Raw genomic sequence first — 26,629 nt, 5'->3', positions numbered from 1 at the left:
GGAGGGTACTCGGGGAAGGCAGCCAAGAAAAAGATCTGGGGGTATTGGTGGATAACACAATGAAGCCGGAGGCGCAATGTGCAGCGGCCTCAAAAAAAGCGAGCAGAATGCTGGGCATTATCAAAAAGGGTATCACTACCAGAACGAAGGAAGTTATCCTGCCACTGTATCGAGCAATGGTGCGCCCACATCTGGAATACTGCGTCCAATACTGGTCGCCATACCTCAAGAAGGACATGGCAATACTCGAGAGGGTCCAGAGGAGAGCAACGAGGATGATAAAGGGTATGGAGAACCTCTCATATGCCGAACGGTTAGACAGGCTGGGGCTCTTTACCCTGGAAAAGCGGAGACTGAGAGGGGACATGATACAGACTTATAAAATCATGAAAGGCATAGAGAAGGTGGAGAGGGACAGATTCTTTAAACTAGCAGGGGCAACTAAAACAAGAGGTCACTCAGAGAAACTGAGAGGAGACAGATTCAAAACAAATGCAAGAAAGTTCTTCTTCACTCAACGGGTGGTAGACACCTGGAACGCGCTTCCCGGAGAGGTGATAAGCCAGAGTACAATTCTGAGGTTCAAAAAGGGACTGGATGACTTCTTGGAAGCGAAGGGAATAACGGGGTACAGATAGAGGTTTACCTCACAGGACACTGAGCAAATAGGATATGGACTTTTTAGGTTAGGTAGGGAACATTTTCAGGTCATGGACCTGGAGGGCCGCCGCGGGAGCGGACTGCCGGGCGCGATGGACCCCTGGTCTGACCCGGCGGAGGCAATGCTTATGTTCTTATGTTCTTATTGTTATAAGAGCATAAGATCTGCCATACTGGGACAGACCGCAGGCCCATCAAACCAAGTATCCTGTTCCAATAGTGGCCAACCCAGATCACTAGTTCCTGGCAAAATCCAAAAAACTACGAGAACGTATTTTATGCTGCTTTATGGACTTCTCTATTAGGAAATTCTCCAAACCTATTTTAAACCCTGTTAAGCTAACTGCTTTCACCACATTCCCTGGCAATGAATTCCAGTGTTTAATTACACGTTGAATGAAGAAATAGTTTTTCCTATTTGTTTTAAATTTACTACTTAGCTGCTTCAGTACATGCCCCCTAGTCCTAATATATTTGGAAAGAGTAAGCAAGTGACTCATATCTACCTGCTCCACTCCGCTTCACTCAGTATTTTTTTTTTCACATTTTCACTAGTATTCTATGATGGAATCTTGGCTCTCAGATGCCGTTATAAAATTATCACTCGGTATACTGCATCTAGGTATCCAGTTATAAAAATGCCACATATATATATATATATATATAGCCAACTGCTTTCATGGTGCCCCAATGCCAGCCCCTTTCTATATGTTTTATCTCAAACAGATATACTGCAGCCAATTTTTCTAGGAATAAGTGATTTGTATGGATATGTATGAAACAAATCTAATCTAATCAGGATTTCTTAATCACCCTTACCCAGTCCAGACAGGTTCTAGGCAATTTAGAAGATAAAAAGGCACATGCAGCATCATGGGGAAATAGTTACATCACATTGTAGATTCTGTTACAGGAGGGGGAAATTTACAACACATTGTAGAGGAAGGTTTCATTGTTGCAAGAGAGGGGAGGGTAGTTATATCATGCTGTGGAGGATGGTTACATTGTCAAGGAGAGAGGGCAGCAACAATCCAAAACATGTTATTTCCTTCTCAGTAAAATACAAAGTTCTGTATAAGTTAAAGAATGAAAATGTAAGACTATTGTTTTCTGCATATGTTAAAGCTCTTTACAATTAAACAGTAATAAGTGTGGATTATTATTATTTTTTTTTCCCAAAGGATGTTCACCCTTTTTATGCGGATTTGATGAATGTTCTTTATGACAAAGACCATTACAAATTGGCTTTGGGACAGATTAATATTGCCAAGAACCTCATTGACAAGTAAGACAGTTTTGTCTCCTTATTTCTTCTGTTTCCCACCTTGAATGTATGTGAAAGTTTTTCACTTGATCTGTTCCATTTTTAAGTGTGGCCAAGGACTATGTGCGGCTGATGAAATATGGTGATTCCATGTACCGATGCAAACAGTTGAAACGCGCTGCTCTGGGCCGCATGTGCACTATTATCAAGAGGCAGAAGCAGAGTCTGGAGTATCTTGAGCAAGGTATAGCTTGACACAGTTTTCTGTGCATTTTGTTACATTAGGTTTGTTTCGTTAGGTTTCTTCCGCATAAAGGGCAAAATGTTGTAGCATTATTGTTTGTTCAGAAATAAAAAGAGACGAGAAGTGATTGGAATACCTGTGACTTCTTAATACTGGTCCTTATTTTGGACTGACATTTGTCATCTTAGCGGTCCTTTTGCTATGCTGTGCTGATAGGTGACCTTAACACATCCTTACATGGATTTTTCCCGCCACTAAAGCCATTCTTACCACAGCCAGAAAACAGTTGATTTTCCATTTTTAAAAAAAAATTAATTACTATGCGCTAATGTTGCCAGTAACAGAAATTAGCATGTGAGTAGAAGCTACTGATCAGACGCTCAGGAGCAAAGCTAGAACAAGCATCCCAGTTTGCCTTTATCGTGAAGCCCTTTTCCTCACTGAATATGAGTCTTTACAGAAGAAATCCTATAATCCCTTTGGCAACAAAAACCATAATGTAAATAGGCTTGCGATCCTGTGGAAAAGAAACCCACCTGTGGCTGTGGTTGCATGATTATTGGGTGTGGCCCCTATGGTGATGAGGTTTGCTCATTTGGAAACCAGTAGTGGCAAAGCCACCATGGACCAGCGCAACACCTATTTCATATACATTGTGATATGTGTATATCATGGGCCGTGCATACAAAATATCCCACGCTTTTAAACACATATTTCAATAAGGGTTGCATTGCAAAACAAATAAATATAAATCTTGTAGAGTAATATTTCCTCTTTCAGATGGGACTAGATAGAAAAAGACTCAGCCACTTTTTTTTTTTTTTTAATAATTGACCCTGAAAATTGACAAAATTTCAGCCCTTGTGTCAATGGTGCAAAATTTGGAATCTAGCTAAGTTCTTGGGACCTGGGTTGGCCACTGTTGGAAACAGGATACTGGGCTTGATGGACCTTTGGTCTGTCCTAGTATAGCAATTATTATTTTCTTAAATACAGTGGTGCCTCGCATAACGGACGCCTCGTACAGCGAACGCTGCGCATAACGAACTTTTTGTCTTGCTCCCTATAACGAACTTCGTTTCACACAACGAAGTCGCCCGAGGGGCCCGGGGGGGGGGCGGAACTACTCTCGCCGCTTCCTAATGTGAGCCGGGAACAGCAGCACCCTCCTGTCTGAATGCAGTGTTCCATCATCTCCCTCCACCTTACCTTAGATGCCGAGTTTTCCGGCTTTCTTTTTCGGCCAGCCACACACTTTCAAAGAGCAGCACATGCGCGCATGCTCTGTTGTTCAATCTTCTCCTCTGACGCAACCGGAAACCGGAAGTTGCAGGAGAGGAGAACATTGATCAACTTCAGCAGCTGCGCGTGCACAGCTTTTTGAAAGCGTGCGGCTGGGTGAAAAAGAAAGCTGGCAAACTCTGCATATAAGGTGAGGTGGAGGGAGGGAAATGTAGGGCTGCAGAACGAATTATTTTGTTTTACATGTATTCTTATGGGAAAACAGGGCTGCAGAACGAATTATTTTGTTTTACATGTATTCTTATGGGAAAACGCGTTTCACACAACGAACGTTTCACATAACAAACTTGCTCCTGGAACGGATTAAGTTCGTTGTGTGAGGCACCACTGTATTTGTTAAGTAATTCAGCCTTATCTTTATCAGCTTCTAAATATCTCCGCCCTTCTCCTTTGAGTCTTACAATGCCACTTCTTCATTTCCTCCTATCACTAAAATATATCTAAAAAATGTCTTCCCCCCCCCCCCCTATTTTACTGTGTTGGCTATTTTCTCTTCCATTTGCATCTTTGCTTTTCTGACCACTCAACCATCCTTTCTTAAATTTTCCAGATATTTTTGCCCGTTTTCCTCTTTCTACAATCTTTTGTAGTTTATGAAAACTAACTTCTTTTTCCTTCTCAGATACTACTTTTGAGAACCAAAGTGGCTTTCTTTTCCTCTTACTTTTACTTAAAAAATGGATTGTTGCCCTTATAATATAGCTCCTTTCAGTTTTGCCCAATGCTTTCCTTCAGTGGTATGCAAAAGTCTGGAACCACTTTTGAATTTGCATTCTTTCAACTTTCTGACCTTTTTATTTTAATTTTTTATGTTGACCCATTAGATTTGTCTGTGTACCACTTATAAGGGATACTTTTGGCTATTAGTATCAACTTTTTATTTTAGCTTGACCTTAAATTTCTGGGTTTGTATGTTAAAGTTACCATGTTAATTGTTTTTCTGCGTAAATCGAGTAATGTACTTCACTGGCCAAAAAAGTACATACAAGCTTCATCTTTCCTTCATGTAGGTGACCTTGAAAAAGGCTATTTGTATCAGTGATGGCTCAGTATTTAGTGGGCCACCCTCTGTTCTTGATCACCTGTCTGCACTGTGTCAGTATTGAATGAACCAGTTTGATGAGGTGATCATGAGTGATAACGTAGTTCCAGGCTGTAATGAGCGACTCAATCAACTTACGTTGTGATGTTGGATATCTCCCTGCCTACCTTGTCCCACAAGTTCTCGATCGGATTTAGATCTGGAGGTTAGGCAGGCCAGTTGATTGACTCGGTGTTCTGATGCTTCCAGTTGATCACCTGTTTGGAGCAATGGCAAGGTGCATTGTCATCTTGGAAGAGGAACTGGCCTGGAAACAGCTGCTGAGCTGATGGCACCATACATTTTTGCAGTATTGTGATGTATTTGGTCCCACTGACCATTCCATCGATGATGTGTAGATTTCCAACGCCACTGGAAGCCATGCAACCCCAAACCATGATCTTCAAAGGATGCTTCACAGTGAGGTTGAGGCATTCAGGCTTGAACGCCTCTCCAGGAAAGCTCCTCATGTAGATGTGGGCCTGATTATGGTTACCAAATAGACAGAAGGTGCTTTTGGTGCTGAAGAGCACCTTTTCCACATTTCACATGTTCAACTTGAGTGCTTCTGCATCTACCAGATCCGGATGTACCTTTAGATGTCCATCATCGCTGGCTTGTAACATGCTTTAAGAACATAAGAATTGCCGCTGCTGGGTCAGATCACTGGTCCATCATGCCCAGCAGTCTACTCATGCGGCAGCCCTTAGGTCAAAGACCAGTGCCCTAACTGAGACTTACCTGCGTACGTTCTGGTTCAGCTGGAACATGTATTCCCTTCATTATCTTGATTTACTAAGTCTGTTCCCTTCATTATCTTGAAGCCCTACAGCCCTTGCAGCCCCGCAGACCAAACTGCAGGCACTGGCGACAAACTGTTGATAACCCTGGCATGACACTCATCTGACCACTCACGCAGTAACTGAGATGAGGCATGATCCAATCCAATCTTTGGTTTGATATACCGATTCAGCCCTACAATAGAGCTCGACTCGGTTTACAGAAATAATTGTAGGACATGGAAAGCATGTGTTGATGCACATGAACAACTGGACATAGGCTTGTCTACCTCTTGTGACAGTCCAAAACCCTGTATTTTAAAAGAAAGTGGAACACAAGGAAGGACGGACTCCAAAACCTGAGAATTTACCCTATTATTCCTTGTCTGTTCCAAAAGGGAGGCCTAAGTCTGTTTCAGTCTTAGAGCCATCAGAGCAACAAAGAATCGGTGAGAAGGGTGGGACCCTGAGAAAACCAGGATCTCACTGGGAAGCTGAATAAATGCCCTGCAGGTGAACCTAGAGGGGGAGGGCGGATCCATCTTAGTACTCCAAACCTGCCAGAACCTCCAAACCTGCAGAAGAGTATCTCACAAGGAAAAGCCTTCAACATCAGGTTCTGTGTCTTGTTCATGGTTGATGCAGAAAGTGCATGAAACCCAAAAAGCCCCTATTACCTAGATGTCTGGACTGTGATTGGCTGATGAAAGCAACCTCCTGATTAGTCAGATATAGTGCATACTGATTGGACATAGAAACATAGAAAGATGACGGCAGAAAAGGGCTGTAGCCCATCAAGTCTGCCCACTCTACTGTCCCACCCCATTAAGTCAGAGTGCTTCTCGACCCACGTAGAGATCCCACGTGGATGTCCCATTTATTCTTAAAGTCGAGCACGCTAGTGGCCTTGATCACCTGCACCGGTAGTTTGTTCCAGTGATCCACCACCCTTTCTGTAAAGAAATACTTCCTAGTGTCACCACCAAATCTCCCTCCTCTGAGTTTGAGCGGGTGCCCCCTTGTGACTAAAGGTCCCTTAGGAAAGAATATGTCGTTTTCCACCTCGACACGACCCGTGACGTACTTAAATGTCTCAATCATGTCACCCCTCTCCCTGCGCTCCTCTTGAGAGTAGAGCTGCAACTTACCCAGTCTTTCCTCGTATGAGAGACCCTTGAGTCTGGAGACCATCCTAGTGGCCATTCGCTGGACCGACTCAACTCGAAGTACATCTTTACGGTAATGTGGCCTCCAGAATTGCACACAGTACTCCAGATGAGGTCTCACCATGGCTCTGTACAGTGGCATTATGACTTCAGGTTTACGGCTGACGAAGCTTCTATTGATACATCCCATCATCCGCCTTGCCTTGGATGAGGCCTTCTCTACCTGTTTGGCAGCCTTCATGTCTGCACTGATGATTACTCCCAAGTCCCGTTCTTCTGAGGTCGTAGCTAGTGTTTCTCTATTCAAGGTGTATGTTCTGCATGGATTTCTGCTGCCGAGATGCATCACCTTACACTTCTTTGCGTTGAAGCCCAGCTGCCATGTTGAGGACCAGTTTTCCAACTTGATCAGATCCTGCACCATACCATCCGTGAGATCGCTTTCACCTACTATATTACACAGTTTGGCGTCGTCGGCAAACAGCGCTATTTTTCCCTGAAGCCCTCGGGTCAAGTCCCTTATGAATATGTTAAAAAGGGATGGTCCCAGGACTGAGCCCTGCGGCACTCCGCTAGTCACTTCCGATGTCTCAGAGAGGGTGCCATTGACCACCACTCTCTGAAGTCTTCCACTTAGCCATTCGTTGACCCATGCAGTTAGTTTCTCACCTAACCCCATCGATTTCATCTTGTTTAATAGTCTACGGTGTGGGACACTGTCAAAAGCTTTACTGAAATCCAAGTATACTATGTCCAGAGACTCTCCCAAGTCAAGCTTTCCTGTCACCCAATCAAAGAAGCTGATGAGATTGGACTGGCATGACCTGCCCCTAGTGAATCCATGTTGACAGGGATCCCTCAGATTCCCCTCATCCAATATCATGTCTAATTTCCCTTTAAGTAGAGTTTCCATGAGTTTACACACTATTGATGTGAGACTTACTGGTCTATAATTCGCAGCCTCCGCTCTGCAACCCTTTTTGTGCAGAGGAACAACATTGGCAGTTTTCCAGTCCAGGGGGACCCTCCCCGAACTTAGGGAGAGATTGAAGAGCATGGCTAGCGGTTCCGCCAAAACATCGCATAGCTCTCTGAGCACTCTTGGGTGCAGATTGTCCGGTCCCATGGCTTTGTTCACCTTGTCTTGACAGTTCTCTGTAAACATCAGCTGGTGTGAACTCAAACTCCTGAAATGGGTCATTCATGCTTTGCTTTGCATCCAGCCGAGGCCCGTGCCCTGGTGCCTCGCAGGTAAAGACTGAACAGAAGTAATCATTCAGTAGTTTGGCTTTATCGGAGTCAGCTTCCACATAATTCCCGTCTGGCGTTCTAAGGCGTACTATCCCGTTTGTGTTCTTTTTCCTGTCGCTAACGTATCTGAAGAAGGATTTGTCCCCTTTCTTGATGTTCTTTGTTAGAGTTTCTTCCATACGAAGTTTGGCCTCCCTGACTTCTGTTTTGACCGCTGCAGACTTTGTCCTGTACTCAATGTTTGCTTCTTTTTCCCCCATGCGTTTGTATGATAGAAATGCTCTTTTCTTCTCCTTGACGAGGTATGATACCTCATCTGTGAACCATTGGGGTTTCCTTTTTCTTTGTTGTTTGGTTACCGATTTTATGTAGCGGATAGTTGCCTCATGAAGGATCGATTTCAAGGTTGTCCACAAAGCTTCCACATTATCAGTTACTTCTTGAACCTGCAGCGTCTGGTAGACGAAATCTCCCATGCGTGCGAAGTCCGTGCCCCTGAAATTGAGTACCCTTGTTTTTGTTTGTGATCTAGGGAAGCCTTTCTTAAGGTTAAACCATACCATGTTATGGTCACTGGTGGCTAGCGTCTCTCCCACTGAGACGTCCGAGACGCTTTCCCCATTCGTAAGTACCAGGTCCAGGATGGCCTGGGCCCTAGTGGGCTCTAGTACCATTTGTTTGAGCTGTACTCCCTTCATGGATGTTAATATCCTTTTGCTATCACAAGCTGTCGCTGATAGTGTGTTCCAGTCTACATCAGGCATGTTGAAGTCTCCTAATAGAACAGCCTCCCCCCGTAAGGTAATATTCTCAATGTCTTCAATTAATTCTGCATCCTTTTCCTCCGATTGTCTCGGAGGTCTGTATACCACACCAAGGTACAGGCATTTTTCTCCACCTCTGGCCAAGTTTACCCAGATGTATTCCCCAGTATACTTGACATCTGTGATCCTGGTTGTCTTAATGTTCTCTTTGATATAAAGTGCTACCCCACCACCTAACTTACCCTCTCTATCTTGTCTAATCAGGTTGTATCCTGGTATGGTTATATCCCACCCATGAGAGTCTGTGAACCATGTTTCGGATATAGCTGCTATGTCTATGTCTGCATTAACTATTTCTGTTTCTAGTTCTAGAAATTTATTCCCTAGGCTGTGTGCGTTAACATACATAGCTCTCCACTCTTTCTTTTTGCTAAGCTCATGTTGTGAGCCACCCATTTGAGTCAAATTGTCTCCTAGCGATTTGCTCGCAGTAGGGGTACTTACCTCAGACCTAGAAGCGTAATGTTGGTTCGCTACATCAGGATCGTTACTTACTGCTCCGGTGTAAAAGTCTCGATCCAGTTTTGAAGCATTATCTGTAAAAGTTATAGAAGCTGCAGAATGTTCCAGTAAACAAAATTATAAAATTAGAAACAAATGATTCAAAAAAGTAGATTCTAATAGTGAGATTCATCCTTTTTAATGTGGTCCACAGACAAATCTATTGGGTTAACAAAGAAATTAAAAGGTCAGGAAATTCAAAGAATGCAAAATTCATAAGTGGGTTCCAGACTTTTGCACATCACTGTACTTCTTCCAGATGTTCTCATTCAAACAATTTGTTGATGTAATGCCCCATCTGAACAAAGTTAGTTTTTGGTTGTTTTTTTTTTAAATGAGCCCTCTGTACACCTATACTCAGTTCTAACAAATCTAAAACCCTCCTCCATATACTATTGCCTCATCCACATATTGAGATTCCGGAGCTCTGCCCATCTCTTGGGTCTGATGTGTGGGACAGGGAGCGCTTCTGAAAATGCTGGTGGAGATGATTATGTAGCTGTAGTATATTTTTATCTCTCCAGTCTAGATATTTAGTCATTTACCATCATGCTATCCACATATGTGCTGTATGAATCTTGTTGTCTACAAAAGAATTAGGTGACCAGTATCATTTAACTTCTGCCATTTGTTTTCATAGTACGCCAGCATCTATCCCGTTTGCCAACCATTGATCCCAATACAAGAACTCTTCTCCTGTGTGGCTATCCAAATGTTGGAAAATCAAGCTTTATAAACAAGGTTTGCCTAATGCAAGATTTCTCATAATGTCGATATCCTTGTATATGTGATGAAAAGCTTTATAAAACAATTTAGGTTCCCTTTCTTTAAAGTTATCCCAGGACAAGCAGGCATGATATTCTCACATGTGGGTGATGTCATCTACGGAGCCCCAGCGCGGACAGCTTTTCAAGCAAACTTGATTGAAGTTTCAAGTTTGCTATGCTGCACCACGCATGTGCATGCCTTCTTGCTCACTAGAGGGCGCATCCCCACCTCGTGGTCCTCAGTTCTGTTTCTTCTGCGGAGCCAGAAGCCCTGTGTGTTTTTTAGCTCCGTGCTAGTGCCTTCTGTCACCGCGGCTGAGTTTATTTTTCCTTAGTCGCTGTGTTTTTCTTTTGTTTCCCTTCTTTTGCGATCGTGATATTCGTCAAAAACAAAAAACAAAAAAAAAAAAGTTTTACTTTCGGCTCCAGGGGCTCCCGGGAGCCGCGGCCGCGGAACCTCGTTCGTTCCCGGCCGGTTTTTGCTTCATGCCACGCCCTTTGACGGGCTTTAAAAAGTGCACCCGGTGTGCTCGGTTACTTTCGATTACCGATGCACACCGGTGGTGCTTACTTTGTCTGGGTCCCGATCACCCGACTGATTGCACTCGCTGCTCTACATTTCAACCTAGAGCTCTCCGCTGCCGTCGCGCTCGCATGGCGGAGCTCTTTGCTGTGGACCCCGCGGCGGGGAAGGCCTCGACGTCGGCCTCGGCTTCGGCCCCGGCCTTGACCTCGGCCTCGACTCCCTCAACCTCGCCGAGGCTGCCTTCCTCGTCGAAGCCTGCGTCCACTTCGACGAAGCCTGCCCAGGGTAAGTCCTCACTTCCTTCCTCAGCTCCAGGTTCTGCGAAGAAGCCATCCTCGGGCTCCTCGACGGGGGCGGGTGGGTCTTCCTCGGCCCCGCCCCGCGTGTCGAAGTCGAAGTCGGGTGCTCCGCGGGAATACTCGAGACCGAGGTCGCCCTCGAGGGAGCACCCGCCGGCCCCGGACTTACCATCCATGATGGCCGTTCCTGTTTTTCAGGATTTGCTCCGGGCGCTGATTGCCTCGGAGCTGTCCGGCGCCTTGGCGCACTTCCAACCCTCGGCCTCGGCGGCCTCGGCCTCGGTGGCCCCGGCTTCGGCCCCGGCCTCGGCCCCGGTACTGGTACCGGTCTCGACCCCGACCGTGGCCTTGACCTCAGTAGTAGACCAGCCTGAGCGCAGTGTGCGGCCTCGAGAAAGGGTGCGCAGGGTGCGTCTGATTTCCTCGTCCTCTTCCTCGTCGAGGTCCTCCCGGGGTTTTTCGCCCTCGGGTCGGCCTCGGGCAAAGCGTCGACCGAGCAAGCCCAAGCGACCTCGCGGGTCTCCTGTTTGACGTGGTTGCTCCTCGCCGGGCCGGAGAGCGGAAACCCTGCGCGTCTCGGAGCTACGCCTAGATAATCCGAGGCTTTTCCATTCCTCCGAGGGAGGGCTGTCGAGGGACGCCTTGCCACGGAGGAGGGAGATTGCCTCGGCTCCTCGTACCCCGGGTACTTCTCAAAGGGGGTCCTCGGGGCATCGTCGGTCTCCGACCCCAACGAAGTCGTTTGGGGTGGCCTCTTGGGGGTCGGAGTCTGGAGGGGGTCGGGAGCCCAGGTACTCCCGCGAGGCTTCCCCTTCCTTTATGGCAACGCGGACCTCGCGCTCCCCTTCTCCGCCTTCAAAGCCCTCGTCCTTCTCCAAGTTTGTTCTGGACATGGGAAGGGCTTTAGACCTAGATCTTTTGTCAGGATCTCAATACACCAAGGAGTTTCTGGAGGAACAAGATCTGCCATCTCCTCCACGCGAATCTCCGCGTCTGCCTCTGAATAAGGTTCTTCACCAGACGTTTCTGCGGAACTTGGACTCCCCTCTGACGGTCACGGCGGTGCCTTCCAAAATGGAGTCAAAGTATCGCACATTCCCATGTAAGGGCTTCGAGAAAGCGCAGTTATCTCATCAGTCCTTACTGGTGGAGTCGGCTTTAAAGAAATCGCAGCCGTCTCGGGTCTCTGCAGCGGTCCCGCCCGGGCGGGAGGGGCGGACCCTGGACAAGTTTGGTCGCCGCCTCTACCACAATTCGATGATGGCCAACAGGGTCCTCAATTATGCTTTCACCTTCTCCTCTTACTTACGACATATGGTGAAGGCGATGCCCCGTTACCATGGGGTCATGCCGGATTCCCATAAGGGGGACTTTGGCAGGTTTATTGACAACTTATCTCAACTGCGTCTGTACCTTTTCCATGCCGTTTATAACGCCTTTGAGTTGTCCTCCCGGGTTTCTGCCTTTGCGGTAGCTATGCGCCGTCTCGCGTGGCTCCGCACGGTTGATATGGACCCGAATTTGCAGGAGCGCCTGGCCAACCTGCCATGCGTGGGCTCTGAGTTGTTTGATGAGTCCCTAGAGGCGGCGACCAAACGCCTATCTGAACATGAGCGCTCCATCGCCTCCTTGGTTCGCCCCAAACCCCGGGTGGCGGCTCCCAAGCCGTACAGACCTCCGCCGCGGCGTTATCCGCAGAAGTCTACACCGGCGTTCTCCAGACCTCCGCCTCGGTGTCCCCCTCAGCAGAGCAGGGCGGCCCATCAGAAGCCTCAGGCGCAGGGGGCTTCTAAGCCGGCGCCGTCTTTTTGACGTGCTGAGCGGATGGGGGCGGGCCCCCTCTGCGCTTTCGCCGACACCGCTTCCCATCGGGGGACGGTTACGGGCCTTTCATCCGACTTGGGCTCGGATCACTTCGGACGCATGGGTACTCCGTGTCATATCGGAGGGCTACTCACTAAACTTCTTGACTGCGCCGCCGGAAAATCCGCCAGGCGCGTCTATTTCCAACCGAACCCAGCTTCCTCTCCTCCTCTCGGAAGCCAGAGCCTTGTTGAGCCTTCGGGCGGTGGAGCCGGTACCCCCCTCACAACGGGGACGGGGTTTTTACTCCCGTTACTTTTTGGTTCCGAAAAAGACCGGGGACTTACATCCCATTTTGGACCTCCGTAAGCTCCTGGTCCGGGAGAAGTTCCGTATGTTGTCGCTTCCGGTCCTGTACCCTCTGTTGGAGGAAGGGGACTGGATGTGCTCCCTGGACTTGAAGGAAGCATATACTCACATTCCAGTGCATCCCGCCTTCCGCAAGTTCTTACGGTTCCAGGTGGGGGAGTTGCACCTTCAGTATCGGGTCCTCCCTTTCGGGCTGGCGTCGTCTCCTCGAGTCTTCACGAAGTGTATGGTGGTAGTCGCGGCTGCCCTGAGATCTCAGGGGCTACAGGTCTTTCCCTACCTGGACGATTGGCTGATCAAGGCATCATCCAGGGAGGGGGTTATCTCAGCGACCCAACAGACTATCATCTTCCTTCAACGTCTGGGGTTCGAAGTGAACTTTCCCAAATCTCAGCTGTGCCCTGCTCAATCCCTTCAGTTTATCGGGGCCGTGCTGGACACGGTTCGCCTGCGTGCGTTCCTCCCCCCTCCGAGGTTGGAGGCTCTGCTTCGACTGTGCCGTCAGATTTCGCTGCAGCGCTCCGTCTCAGCGCACCGTCTGATGATTCTACTTGGCCACATGGCGTCGACGGTTCATGTCACACCGTTCGCCCGATTGCATCTGAGGCTCCCTCAGTGGACCTTGGCCTCCCAGTGGCGTCAAGATCGGGACCCGCTCTCCTTTCCTGTAACAGTGACTCCTTCCTTGAGACACTCGCTCCGTTGGTGGACCAACTCTTCCAATCTTTCCGGGGGTTTGCTCTTTCTCGTCCCTCCGCATCGCAAGGTCCTGACCACGTACTCTTCGGAGTACGCGTGGGGGACTCATCTCGACGGTCTGCGGACTCAAGGTCTATGGTCAGCGGAGGACCATCTTTGTCACATCAATGTGTTGGAGCTTCGTGCCATTTTTCTGGCAGCTCGAGCGTTCTGCACCTGCTGCACGATCAGGTAGTCCTCGTGCGGACGGACAACCAAGTGGCAATGTACTATGTGAACAAGCAAGGGGGGACGGGCTCTTGGTCCCTGTGCCGGGAAGCCCTGTGCCTTTGGGAATGGGCGGTCTCCCAGAACATCTTCCTGTGGGCGGTTTACATTCAGGGAGAGAGGAATTGTCTGGCCGACAAACTCAGTCGTCTTCTCCAGCCGCACGAGTGGTCGCTAAACTCCCGAGTTCTGCACGAGGTCTTCGACTGCTGGGGGATTCCTCAGGTGGATCTGTTTGCCTCCCCGGAGACTCACAAACTGCCCCTCTATTGTTCTCGGATGTACTCCCCGGACCGTCTCGAGGCCGATGCCTTTCTTCTCGACTGGGGAGGGAGGTTCCTTTATGCGTTTCCTCCTTTCCCTCTGATCTTGAGAACGTTGGTTCATCTCAAGTCGTCCAGAGCCACTATGATTCTCATTGCGCCTCGTTGGCCTCGTCAGCACTGGTTCTCCCTGCTCCTTCAACTCAGTGTCAGGGAGCCTCTGCTTCTGCCTGTTTTTCCCTCTCTGCTGTCTCAGAGTCGGGGTTCGCTGTTGCATCCCAATCTTCAGTCCTTACATCTGACGGCTTGGTTCCTTTCCCCTTGACTTCAGTTTCTGTTTCTCAGTCGGTCAGGGAGGTGTTGGAAGCCTCGCGAAAGGTCTCGACTTGGATTTGTTATTCCCAGAAGTAGACCAGATTTTCATCCTGGTGTTCCTCGCACCATCTGGATCCGAGTTCGGTTCCGGTGTCTTCGGTTCTGGAATATTTGTTGCATTTGTCCAAGTCTGGGCTGAAGACGACTTCCATTCGAGTGCATCTTAGTGCTATTGCTGCTTTCCATCAGCATCTTGAGGGTCGGTCTCTCTCTCTTCATCCTCTGGTGACTCGTTTCATGCGGGGTCTGGTGAATGTTCATCCCCCTCTGAAACCTCCTCCTGTAGTTTGGGATCTCAATGTGGTTTTGGCTCAGTTGATGAAGCCTCCTTTTGAGCCTATTGACAAATCTCATCTTAAGTTTCTCACTTGGAAGGTGATTTTTCTGATTGCACTCACCTCAGCTAGGCGAGTTAGTGAGTTGCAGGCTTTGGTTGCGGACCCACCTTTTACTGTGTTCCATCATGACAAGGTGGTTCTTCGCACCCATCCTAAATTTTTGCCGAAGGTTGTGTCTGATTTCCACCTCAATCAGTCCATTGTTCTTCCGGTGTTCTTTCCGAAGCCCCACTCGCATCCTGGCGAGGTGGCGCTTCACATGCTTGACTGTAAGAGGGCGTTGGCTTTTTATCTTCAACGCACTCAGTCTCATCGGAAGGTTCCTCAATTATTTTTGTCCTTCGACCCTAATCGGTTAGGACGTCCGGTTTCCAAGCGCACTTTGTCTAACTGGTTGGCTGCTTGTATTTCCTTTTGCTACGCTCAGGCTGGTCTCGCGCTGCATGGTCGGGTCACGGGACATAAGGTCCGAGCAATGGCAGCTTCTGTTGCTTTCCTCCGGTCTACTCCAGTGGAGGACATCTGCAAGGCTGCCACTTGGTCTTCGGTTTATACTTTCACCTCCCACTACTGTCTGGATACATTGTCCAGAAGCGACGGCCGGTTTGGCCAGTCGGTTTTGCGTAACCTGTTTTCCTAAATTGCCATCCTCCCACCTGCCCTTTTTTGGTTGGTTTGGAGGTCATCCACATGTGAGAATATCATGCCTGCTTGTCCTGGGATAAAGCACAGTTACTTACCGTAACAGGTGTTATCCAGGGACAGCAGGCATATATTCTCACTACCTGCCCTCCTCCCCGGGGATGGCTTCTTTGCTGGCTATGGAACTGAGGACCACGAGGTGGGGATGCACCCTTTAGTGGGCAAGAAGGCATGCACATGCGTGGTGCAGCATAGCAAACTTGAAACTTCAATCAAGTTTGCTTGAAAAGCTGTCCGCGCTGGGGCTCCGTAGATGACGTCACCCACATGTGAGAATATATGCCTGCTGTCCCTGGATAACACCTGTTACGGTAAGTAACTGTGCTATATGGTTAAAGTCAATGTCCATGTTTTGAAGAAACAGCGAGGCTTATATTGACAACAAAAAATTTCTAATCTATAAGTGCAGTGGTACCCAACCCTGTCCTGGAGGACCACCAGGCTAATTGGATTTTAAGGATAGCCCTAATGAATATGCCTGGAGCAGATTTGCATGCCTCTCACTTCCATTTTATGCAAATCTCTCTCATGAATATTCATTAGGGCTAGCCTAAAAACCCGATTGACCTTGTGGTCCTCCAGGACAGGGTTGGGGACCACTGTTTTAGTGCACAGAATGATGCAGCTATTCATATAAACACAACTGCTGGTCACCATTTTGTCAAAGCTAGAAACAGGAGGTTTATTTGCCTTTTTAAAAGTAACTTTATTTTCTTCTTATTCATGGTTGGAAAGTTCTGTGCTTTATTTTCCCTCTGGTAGGGTGGCTCTGCAATATTTGTATAACACAAATAGTTTGTTTTTGCAATGAAATAGGGGTTGTGTGCGTAATTTTATAAGGGACATGAGCTTGTATAATAGCATTTTCAAGTGCAATAGGGGTGGTATGCAGAACCGTAGAGTTATCTATCTGTGCTCACAAGCATAATGCAGAAGATGCCAATTACAGCTTTTCAACTCCTCCTTCTCTATGGTCTCTGTTGCCCCCTTTAGTTCTTTCTTTTGCAAGCAAGCATGAGGTGTCCCTCTGACCGCTCCCATTTATTTCTTTATTGTTTTGTGGTGGCTTTTTTTTGGTTTTCAACTTGTTTGTAGATTTTTTTCTAAACTTAAAGGGATTGCTTTCCTGCTTGCAGAGGAGCAGACTTTTAAGTCTTCTACTGGCAAGTGTACCCCTCAGGAGACCTGTATAGCCCAGGGATCTGGGCCTTCAGCACTTGCTTGCTTCCTTGATTTGGTCAGGAGCTTGAGTGTAGGCTCTTAGCCCCTCTGCAGTCTTCTAGAGCTGGAGAATAGCAAACGGTTCTGCCAGGGAGGGGGGGGAGGGGGAGAGAAGAAACACCTCTTGGAGCCCCAGGACATTGGTGCTGCACACCATAAGGGCATAGATTTTTTGTTGCCCAAGAAAAGGTGATTACTCCTTACTAAGGGGGAAGTAGAATTGCCCACTCAGGCCTTTACCCCAGAGCTCATTAATATCCTCTTTCAGGCTTACACACAAGGCCAAACTTCGCCTGTTTGCTGGCAAGTGACCCAGCGTGCAGGCCCCGCTGGATACTCAAAGCATTTCTTTCCTGAGAGCAGAGGCTGTTTTGGACTCTGATGGTCCATCTGACAGGGACTCAGGGGATGATAGATTAGATTTAATTTCTTTACTGTTCCAAAGTGAGGCTTCCCTGCTAGAGAAGCCACCTCTCATATGGAGGACCAGGAGGCGATATCAGCCATATACGATGGAGCGGATTCCTCCATTCGCTGACTCTTTTTAAGTCCTCTGTATTGCTCAAGATCATAACTGAGTCCTTTTGAGACTAAAGTTAGACCCTCTGCAAACCCCATCCTCCCAGTGTTCTCTTCTGAGCGGGGTTTGGGCTCAACCTACGTCTTTTCCGTGGCACACGGACATGAGGATCCTAGTCACAGAGCCCTGATTAAGCTCTATGCCATGCATCAAGAATTCCAACAAATGTTTGCTATGTCAAAGTTGGATTCCCTGATAGCCCAGGTGACCAAACGCACTTCCTTGCCAAGTGAGGGAGGCACAGTTTTGAAGGATCTAAAGGACTGCAGAGTGAATATGGTCCTCAGGCAGTTTGAGGCTCTATCCTTAGGGATTAAGGCTGCAGCCACGACCTCTTTTGTGGCATGCACCTGTCATTCTAGGCTTTGAATCAGAATCTTGTGGAGGCTGAGCCCTTGTCACAACTTGTTTTAGCTGGAGCAGACTATGTAGCAGATACACTCGATGATATAATCAGAGTCATGGTGAAAGTCTCAGCATATTCTATCTCCACTCATTGTATGCTTTGAACCAGACAGTGGGCAGGTGATTTGATCTCTAAAGCAATGCTGAGCAGATTCTGTTCAGAGGATAGATGCTGTTTGAGAAGGGTCTAGATGTTCTTATGGCCAGGGTACAAGATTGCAGTCCAAAATATTTACCAGACAGCAGACCCTGAGCAGCCAGAGGCCAGAATCAGGGGTCCTTTTGTGGGTCATGGTGCTTTCGCCAGTACTCAAACAGGAGCCTCTAGCCAGATATACTTTCAAGGTTCCAGACAGAAATTCTCCAGGAAACCTTGCTATTCAAGAAATCCATCAAGACAAACTAACTCTGCAGGAAGCACTTCAATCCTCCAAAGTAACCCGCTCAACTCTGTAAGTCTTCTGGAAATGTCCAGATAACCTCTTATGTAATCTGCCTTGAACCGCAAGGTAATGGCGGAATAAAAGTCACTAATGTAATGAATCAGGGGAACCAAGGTTCAGGTTTCCGCTCTGCAGTGCCAGCCAAAAAGTCACAATGGTGCCAGCTCTCAAGCCGCTCCTCTGAAGATTGGAGGTTGATTCTTGGACTATCTGCAGGCCTGGGAACAGATAACAACTGACTGCTGGGTCCTGGAGATTATCATAGAGGATTACAAAATAGATTTTGCATGCCCTCTCTCCGACTGGTTTGTGAGTTCACTGGTGGGCCAACTAGAAAAGGTGGAAAAAGTCTGGCTAATATTACAAAGGTTGCTAGATATTCGAGCCTAAAACCAGATCCTTCAGAAGACTCGGGCTCTAGCAGATATGCTATCTACTTTGTCGTGCCCAAGAAGGACTCAGAGGAGTAGAAGACCCTTCCTAGACTTCAAAAATGTCAACGCAGCTCTGAGAGTTCTTTGGTTCTGGATAGAGACCGCTCATTCCATCATCGCAGCAGTAGAGCCTGAAGAATTTCTGTCTGCCCTAGATTTGATGGAAGCTTGCCTTCACATCTCAATCTTCCTGGAACACAGAAAGTTCCTGAGGTTTCATGTGTTGGAGAATCACTACCAATTCTCAGTGCTTCCCTTTGAGCTGGCAACGGTGCCCTGAACTTTCACCAAAGTTATGTTGGTGGTGGCTGCTCATCTCTGTAGAGCAGGTTGGCAAGTGCATCCATACTTGGACGATTGGCTCATCAGAGCACCATCCCGAAAGGAAGGAGAAAAGGCGGTAGCACCAGTTGTGGAGACGTTACAGAGTCTAGGTTGGATTGTGAACTTTTGAAAGAGCCACCTATTTATGACACAGTCCCTGGAATGTCTGGGGGTCTTATTTAACACAGAAGAAGGCTGAGTTTTTCTTCCAGAAGTACGCAAACAGAAGCTTTGTGGTCGAATTACAGACCAGTTGGCCAAGCCAGTGCCTACTACAGTTGCTGCCACGATAGAGGTGGTGTCCTGGGTGAATGTGCACATGCACTCCCTCCAGGACCCCTTGTCTTGCTGGTTGCCTCAGAGAAACTCTTTGTAAGTTCCACTCCCTTGGACAGCGGCATCCAAAAACATCATGAGCTGGTAGCTCCACCCACAGTCTAGTAAAGGGAATCCTGCTCCGGATCGATTGCTGGGTCATCTTAACAAAGAATGCGAGCTTGTTCAGCCGAAGGACTCATTACAACAGTCATATAGTTCAAAGACAATAGATTCCATCTCAGTGGAAATGGTCTATCAACAAGCTGTAACTGTGAGCTGTTCATCTAGTGCTGCAATCTTTGCTGGAGAGAAAAGTAGTCAGCGTCTTCTCTGACAATGCTACTGCAGTGGCATATATTGATGGGCAGGGATGCACCAGGAGCGTTCTGCTCCAGCAGGAGGTGAAAGCATTGTTCTGTTGGGCAGAAACACAGCTACAGATAATCACTGCGGTGCTTATGGCTGGGGTGGACAATATTGAAGCAGATTATCTCAGTGGACAAACATTAGACCCAGGAGAGTGGTTGTTGTCCCTGAAAGCGTTCTAGGCTATTAAGAGACAATGGGGTCATCAGACGTTTGACCTCATGGCAACAAAAAGGTGACTCAGTTCTTCAGCCAAAGATGCGAACCTGGAAGTGCAGGGAAAGATGACCTAGTTTAACCTTGGCCAGAGACTGGGCTACTGTACGTGTCCCCCCATCCCATAATAGGGTGGATGATCTACCGAATAGCAAATCATCTGGGAACGGTAGATTGGCCCAGGTGTCCTTAGGTATGCAGATCTCGTACACCTGCAGAAGGACCACAATATCAGACTCCAGGTGCACCCTGACTTTCTCTTGCAGGTGCAGATTGCCTGGGAAGCTTTTGTCTAATGACATAGCTCTTGAGCACACAGTGCTAGTCCAAAAAGGATATTCAGAAGTAGTCATTGCTACTCTCCTTAGAGCCAAAAAGCCAATGATGGTTTCAGCATTTGCTAAGGCATGGGAGACGCTTCAGCTCTGGTGCAGCAGAGAAAAGTTAGAGCCAGGTGAAGCCCCAATCTTGTTGGTACTGGCGTTCCTCCAGGGGGATTGGCAGTGGTGTCCCTTAAAGTTCAAGAAGCAGGGCTCTCATGCTTCCAGGGCTCAGAGAAGAGAGCTTTGTTAGTGGCCCATCCAGACAGTCAGGTTCTTGAAAGGTGCCCTGAGACTAAGGTTACCAATTCGAGACCCATTTCCATCCTGGAATCTTAATGTAATCTTAGAAGGACTCAGCAGGGTTCCATATGAACCCTTACAGGAAGCCTCCCTCAAGGATCTATCAGTCAAAGCACCTTGTTTGCAATTACTTCTGCCAGTAGAGTCTCAGAATTTCAGGCACTGTTGTGCAGAGAGCCGTTCCTCAGGATCACAGAAGTGGGAGTGATCTTGTGTATGGTTCCATCTTTCTTACCAAAAGTCATCTCTGTGTTTCATGTCAACCAAGAAGTTAGATTGTCAGCATTTTATCCCACAGGGTCCAAGAAGAAAGACAAGGTCTTAAAGACCTTGGACATCTAGAGAGTTCTCTTGCGTTATCTGGAGGTGACTATTGAGTTTCATCTCTGGGATCATTTTTTCGTGGTAACCAATAAGGTGAGACGAAGCAGCCCAACTTCCAAGGCCACCATTGGTTGCGGCAAAGCCGTCTATGTCCTTGAAGGTGCAATTGACAAGAGGAGTGGCCTCCTCTTGGGTGGACGCCCAGGGAATTCCACCTGAGGAGATTTGTAGATTACCAACCTAGTTCTCCCTTCATACCTTCATCAAGTTCTACAGGGTAGACATAGCAGCACCATAGAATGCCGCTGTTGGGTTCTCAGTACTATGAGAGGGCTCATCTATCCCACCCTAGAGTTTGGGGACTGCTTAGGTACGTCCCTATGGTTCTGCATATCATCCCTGTTGCAGTGGAAAAAGAGATTAGGTTCTTACCTAGATAATATATTTTCAGTAGATAGGTATGGTATGCTGAATCTCCTGCCCAGCAATTTATCTGATGCGGCTGCTTTCTGACTTAAGCTTAATGGTCTGCTCCATAGCTAAGATTTCACTTTAAATCAGACTATTGGATTAGGAAGAGACCTTATATAGGATTATAAAGGAGGGATGGTTGAGCGCCACAAATGATTAGGCTGTTTGTTTCTTGCTTATCCTGCATTTTCTTGAATTCATTGTTTCTCTCAGAGGCTTGTTAATGTTTTAACTTCATTACTGTTTCTTCATTGATTGTTTTAACTTCATCTGAGCAGATCAGACACCTGCTTTTAGGGAATTCCCCGTATCCATTTTTCTCCTGTCTTCTTCTGTAAGTTTAAGTTTCAAGTTTATTAGGATTTTATATACCGCCTATCAAGGTTATCTAAGCGGTTTTTACAAGCATTTTCCCTTTCTGTCCCGGTGGGCTCACAATCTATCTAATGTACCTGGGGCTATGGAGGATTAAGTGACTTGCTCAGGGTCACAAGGAGCAGCGCGGGGTTTGAACCCACAACCCCAGGGTGCTGAGGCTGTAGATCCAACCACTGCGCCACACACTCCAGCTTTGGTACAAACTAGAGGGGGCAGAAGTAAGAGGAGTTGAAAAGCTGTGATTAACATCTTCTGTAGTATACTCACAAGCACAGATGGATAACCCTATGGTTCAGCATACCATCCTTATCTACTGGAAAAGAGATTATCAAGGTAAGAACCTAATCTCTTTTTACATTCTTGCATGGACTCATAAAATTGAACAGTGGTAAACATGTGCATAAAAATTATATGCATAGAAGCATAGCACCTTCTTTTTTGTGATCACATAGGTCAGTGCATGGATGGCCCCAAGGCCACACGTGACCCCCAAAGTCCTCCATTGTGACCCTTAAATGGTTGAAATGCTCTTCAAATCCTGTAAATGCATTAATTTCAATCTTATCCGCTTGATATAATAACTGCAAACAATCCCTTAAGTGTGTTATTCAGGAGTCTTATTTATGGAATTTTCTACTGTTGACCATCCAAACCAAAATGAATTTTTAAAATATATCCTTGAAGTGCTGTAGAATCAATATTAGTATTAATTTTTAATGTTTAATACCCTGTCTGAACAAGCAGGTCAAGGTGCTTTACAAAATTTAGTAGCATGTATAATCTTGTTAAACTTTTGGTGGTCCTCAGAACTTTCTTGTATTCACACTGCAGCCCTTCACATAAAAAGGTTGGAGACCACTGACCTAGGTGGGCATGGAGAATAGGTGGAGTGGAGTAATAATTGGCACCTACTTTATAAAATATGTGCATATACACCTATTTTTTCTGCCACCTACAAGCACTGTACTGTGCTGCCACCTACAAGTACCTTGAACCGCAAGGTAATGGCAGAATAGAAACCACTAATGTAATGTAATTACTGCCTTAGGTGTGTAAATATGTGCATATATTTTCCTTGGGGTTATTTTATTAAAAAAAACACCATATGTCAGTGGTTCCCAAATTATGGGTTGGGACCACAAATGGGGACACATCATCAGTAGATAGGGTCAAAGAAATAGGGCTCCTCTTCTCTCTGGCCTTTTACTGTGGCCTATGCTCAGTAGCATAAGTCAGCATGTGGATTGCAAGTCAGTGAATATTCACAGGTTCTGCTCCCTCTTCTTGTGTGGGTTTCTTGTTAGACTGGAAACCCATGCAGAGTACTGAGGATTGTGAGCACACACTAATACGCAGGGCCCTGCACTGACTGTTGCCATCAGTGCTGCTGTGTCTTTGTTTTGAATAATTGGTGCTGAAGAAAGGGGAGAGGTTTGGAGGTCTGGTGTTTTGCTTTCATCATTGTGTTTGGTCACGTGAAGTTCTTAACTGTTAATGTGGGATCATGTTGAATGAAAGTTTTGGAGGTCCTGACATAGGCATACACAATATGATGGCTTTATAAAATAAGCAAAACATATGCCTTGTTAGCCTAGGCATAGTTATAAAATTACCCTCTAAACATTTTCCTTTACAGTCTTTGAACTGACAGGCAGGTGTCAGCTTAACTGGTTACCTCTAGGCTAGCCTGAAGATGTTCTGCCTTAAACAACTAACTCAGAATGAGGTTTGGACAGTTTATTTCCCAGTAGTTTGTGAATTGTAAGGTATAATATGAAATGTTCTGGGCTATCATAGGTTGTTCAGTATTAACTCTAGAGGTGAAATCACCCTGAATTTACTAGAACCTACTGGTCCTCAGTGAGAAGCACAACTAACCTAATTGATATCATGAACCTCTTCTAACTCTGAAATGATCTTGTAGGCAGGTTGTTACCAGTGCTTAGTGGTAATCTAAACAAAAGTATTTGGGAAGGAGGCAGAAGCAGTAAGCTATTTCCATGCATCTTCTCCACTATATTGTAAACCTTTTTTTCCTCCACCTTTAAATTATCCGTACATTGATGTCTTCTATCCCGCCAATACCTTTCAGTTCTAAGCGATTTACAACAAGAAATTAGCCCGGGCATTCCCAGGGAGATTACAAGGTTGATAGCTATAGTATGTGTCGGTATCTGGGAATGGTCGATACGGTTTGGTTAGATCATTTGACAAATTTCTTGAATAGTATGGTTTTCAGTTCTTTCCTGAATGTTTTGTAGTTGGGCGTTGTGGTCAGCAGATTTGAGAGGTGGTGGCCTATTTTTGCTGCTCTGGTGGCTAGTAGAAGGTCATATATTTTTTTTGCTTTGCATGCCTTTGATTGGGGGGTGGGTAAAGTGTGCTTGAGTTCTCCTTGGTCTGGATGTGTTTTTCCTGATTAGGCGGTTGTTCAGATAGCTTGGTCCATTTCGGGCTTTGAATAGGGGGCAGTAGAATTTGTGTTGTATGCGTGTGCTTGTACTGGGAGCCAATGTGAATCTTGGAAAGCTGAGGTAATGTTGTATTTTTTCAGCGAGTATATTAATCTTAGAGCTGTATTTTGGACTGTAATTGTTTTAGCATGTTGGCGGGGCATGACAGGTAAAGTATGTTACAGTAGTCCAGGAGTCATAGGATTAGCACTAGTACTATGAGTTTGAATTGTTTTTTGTTGAAGTATTTTCAGATTTGTCTTAAGTTGCGCATGGTTTCAAATGCCTTCTGATTTGAAGTTGCATGGTGCAGCCTTTGTCTATCATTATTCCCAGTAGTTATAGGTTGGGTTGTAAGGGATATGTGATGGAATTTATTTCTAGGTTTGTTATGGTTGGGGTTTTGTTTCTTTCTAGAAGCAAGAATTTGGTTTTGTCTTGGTTCAGTTTTAATTTGTGGTCTCTCATCCATTTTGACACTGTTTATAGTGCAATGTGTAGTTAGTTTGTTGTGTTGGGGTGGTTTGGTCGAAAGGCAGAAGGATTGTGATAACAGCTGTGTAGAAAACCACTCCAAGTTCCAGGGGACATCTGTACATAAAGTATTCCTTAGTCTATTTATTTGTTATGTCAACATTCTTCTGCCTGTACTGTAATTGGAGAATGAAACGTATAAACAATAAAAGCAGATAAAAGAGAACATGGCAACAATAATACCTCTATTCAAGGAAGCAGGTGAAGGACTGGCTTTTCTCCCAAACCTTTCATATATAATGTTGACTGACTGTCTATTCATTCCACATCTGGACTAGCCACACACCCTGCATGCACTTAGATCAATTCCTCATATCTTATTAAATTGCACATTATTTGCCTTCAGTTGTGCCACCCATCTATTTACCCCAATGACTTTATATTACCCATCTTCTTACATCTATGTTTATCAACTGCACTTGCCCTGTGGCCTGTGTGCTTGTTTCATTATAGTGTATGACAAAAGGAGAGAAGGAATCTGAAGCACAGGAAAGCAAACCAAGCAAAAAAGCATAGTAGATCTCCAATCCAGTCTAATCTAGGTAAGGGGAAAGGCGTGGCTCACTAGTAGAGCTACTGCCTCTGCACCCAGAGCTTGTGAGATCAAATCCCAGTGTTGTTCCTTGTGACCCTGGGCAAGTCACTTAATCCTCCAGTGCCCACTACTTTGAATATACAATTCTCCATTCCCTTTCCCTTTATATTCATAGAAACATGGCAGATAAAGGCCAACTGGTCCATCCAGTCTGCACATCCACAGCATCCACTATCTCCTCTTCCTCCTCCTCCCTAAGAGATTCCATTTGCCTGTTCCACACTTTCTTGAATTCAGACACAGTCTTTGTCTCTGCCACCTCTACCGGGAGACTGTTCCATGCATCTACCATCCTTTCTGTAAAAAAGTATTTTCTTAAATTACTCCTGAGCTTGTCGCTTTTTAATTTCATCCTATGCCCTCTCATTCTGGAACTTCTTTTCAAATGAAAGAGACTCGCCTCATGTGCATTTATGCCATGTAGGTATTTAAATGTCTCTATTATATCTCCCCTCTCCCACTTTTCTTCCAAAGTATACATATTGAGATCTTTAAGTCTGTCCCCATATGCCTAATGATGAAGACAACTGATCATTTTAGTAGCCTTCCTTTGGCCAACTCCATCCTGTTTATATCTTTTTGAAGGTGCGGTCTCTGGAATTGTACACAGTATTCTAAATGAGGTCTCACCAGAGTCTTATACAGGGGCATCAATACCTCCATCTAATCTGGACATGGCTCAAATTAGATCACAATAGGTAATAGAAAAAGACAATGGGCATGGTCCCACAAATTGCTTAATCACCAGTAGATTAATTCAACATAAAGTTAACATAACGTCCTAATTATTTAACAATAAAGATTGAATAGATAAGTTTTCACCTGTTTTCTGAATGCTGGGTAACATGTAATTAATCTTTATATTACAAGTTTGGTTAAAGATTTCCTGATTAGTTCAATAACATACTTTCCCATGAGTAAAGTTGAATCTAGTATCACTCCCAATATATTATCCAATTGTATAGAGATCACATGTTGCCATATATAAGAACATAAGAATAGCCTTACTGGGTCAGACCAATGGTCCATCAAGCCCACGGTGGCCAATCCAGGTCACTAATACCTGGCCAAAACCCCATGTCTTTCTCAATAACAAACTATGGACTTTTCCTCCAGGAATTTGTCCAAAACCTTTCTTAAAACCAGCTACACTATCTGCTCTTACCACATCCTCTGGCAACGTGTTCCAGAGCTTAACTATTCTGTGAGTGAAAAAAAATTTCCTCCTATTGGTTTTAAAAGTATTTCCCTGTAACTTCGTTGAGTGTCCCCTAGTCTTTGCAATTTTTGACGGAGTGAAAAATCAATCCGCGTGTACCCGTTCTACTCCACTCAGGATTTTGTAGACTTCAATCATATCTCCCCTCAGCCATCTCTTTTCCAAACTGAAGAGCCCTAATAGTCTTTCCTCATACGAGAGGAGTTCCATCCCCTTTACCATCTTGGTTGCTCTTCTTTGAAACT

General features: G+C 46.1%; 1 protein-coding gene across 1 annotated transcript in view; it reads left to right on the top strand.

The window, feature by feature from the left end:
• GTPBP4 (GTP binding protein 4) overlaps window positions 1-26,629 on the top strand; it is a 140,212-nt gene that overhangs the window by 4,927 nt on the left and 108,656 nt on the right. Inside the window, exons 3-5 of the mRNA XM_033931552.1 lie at window positions 1,842-1,945; window positions 2,032-2,168; window positions 9,713-9,813. Coding sequence (XP_033787443.1) covers window positions 1,842-1,945; window positions 2,032-2,168; window positions 9,713-9,813 — 342 coding nt within the window. The remainder of the gene's footprint in view (window positions 1-1,841; window positions 1,946-2,031; window positions 2,169-9,712; window positions 9,814-26,629) is intronic.

Source organism: Geotrypetes seraphini, chromosome 2 (assembly GCF_902459505.1).
Source record: "Geotrypetes seraphini chromosome 2, aGeoSer1.1, whole genome shotgun sequence".
NCBI classification, from domain to species: Eukaryota; Metazoa; Chordata; class Amphibia; order Gymnophiona; family Dermophiidae; genus Geotrypetes; species Geotrypetes seraphini.
This window is presented reverse-complemented; position numbering and strand designations above follow the sequence as displayed.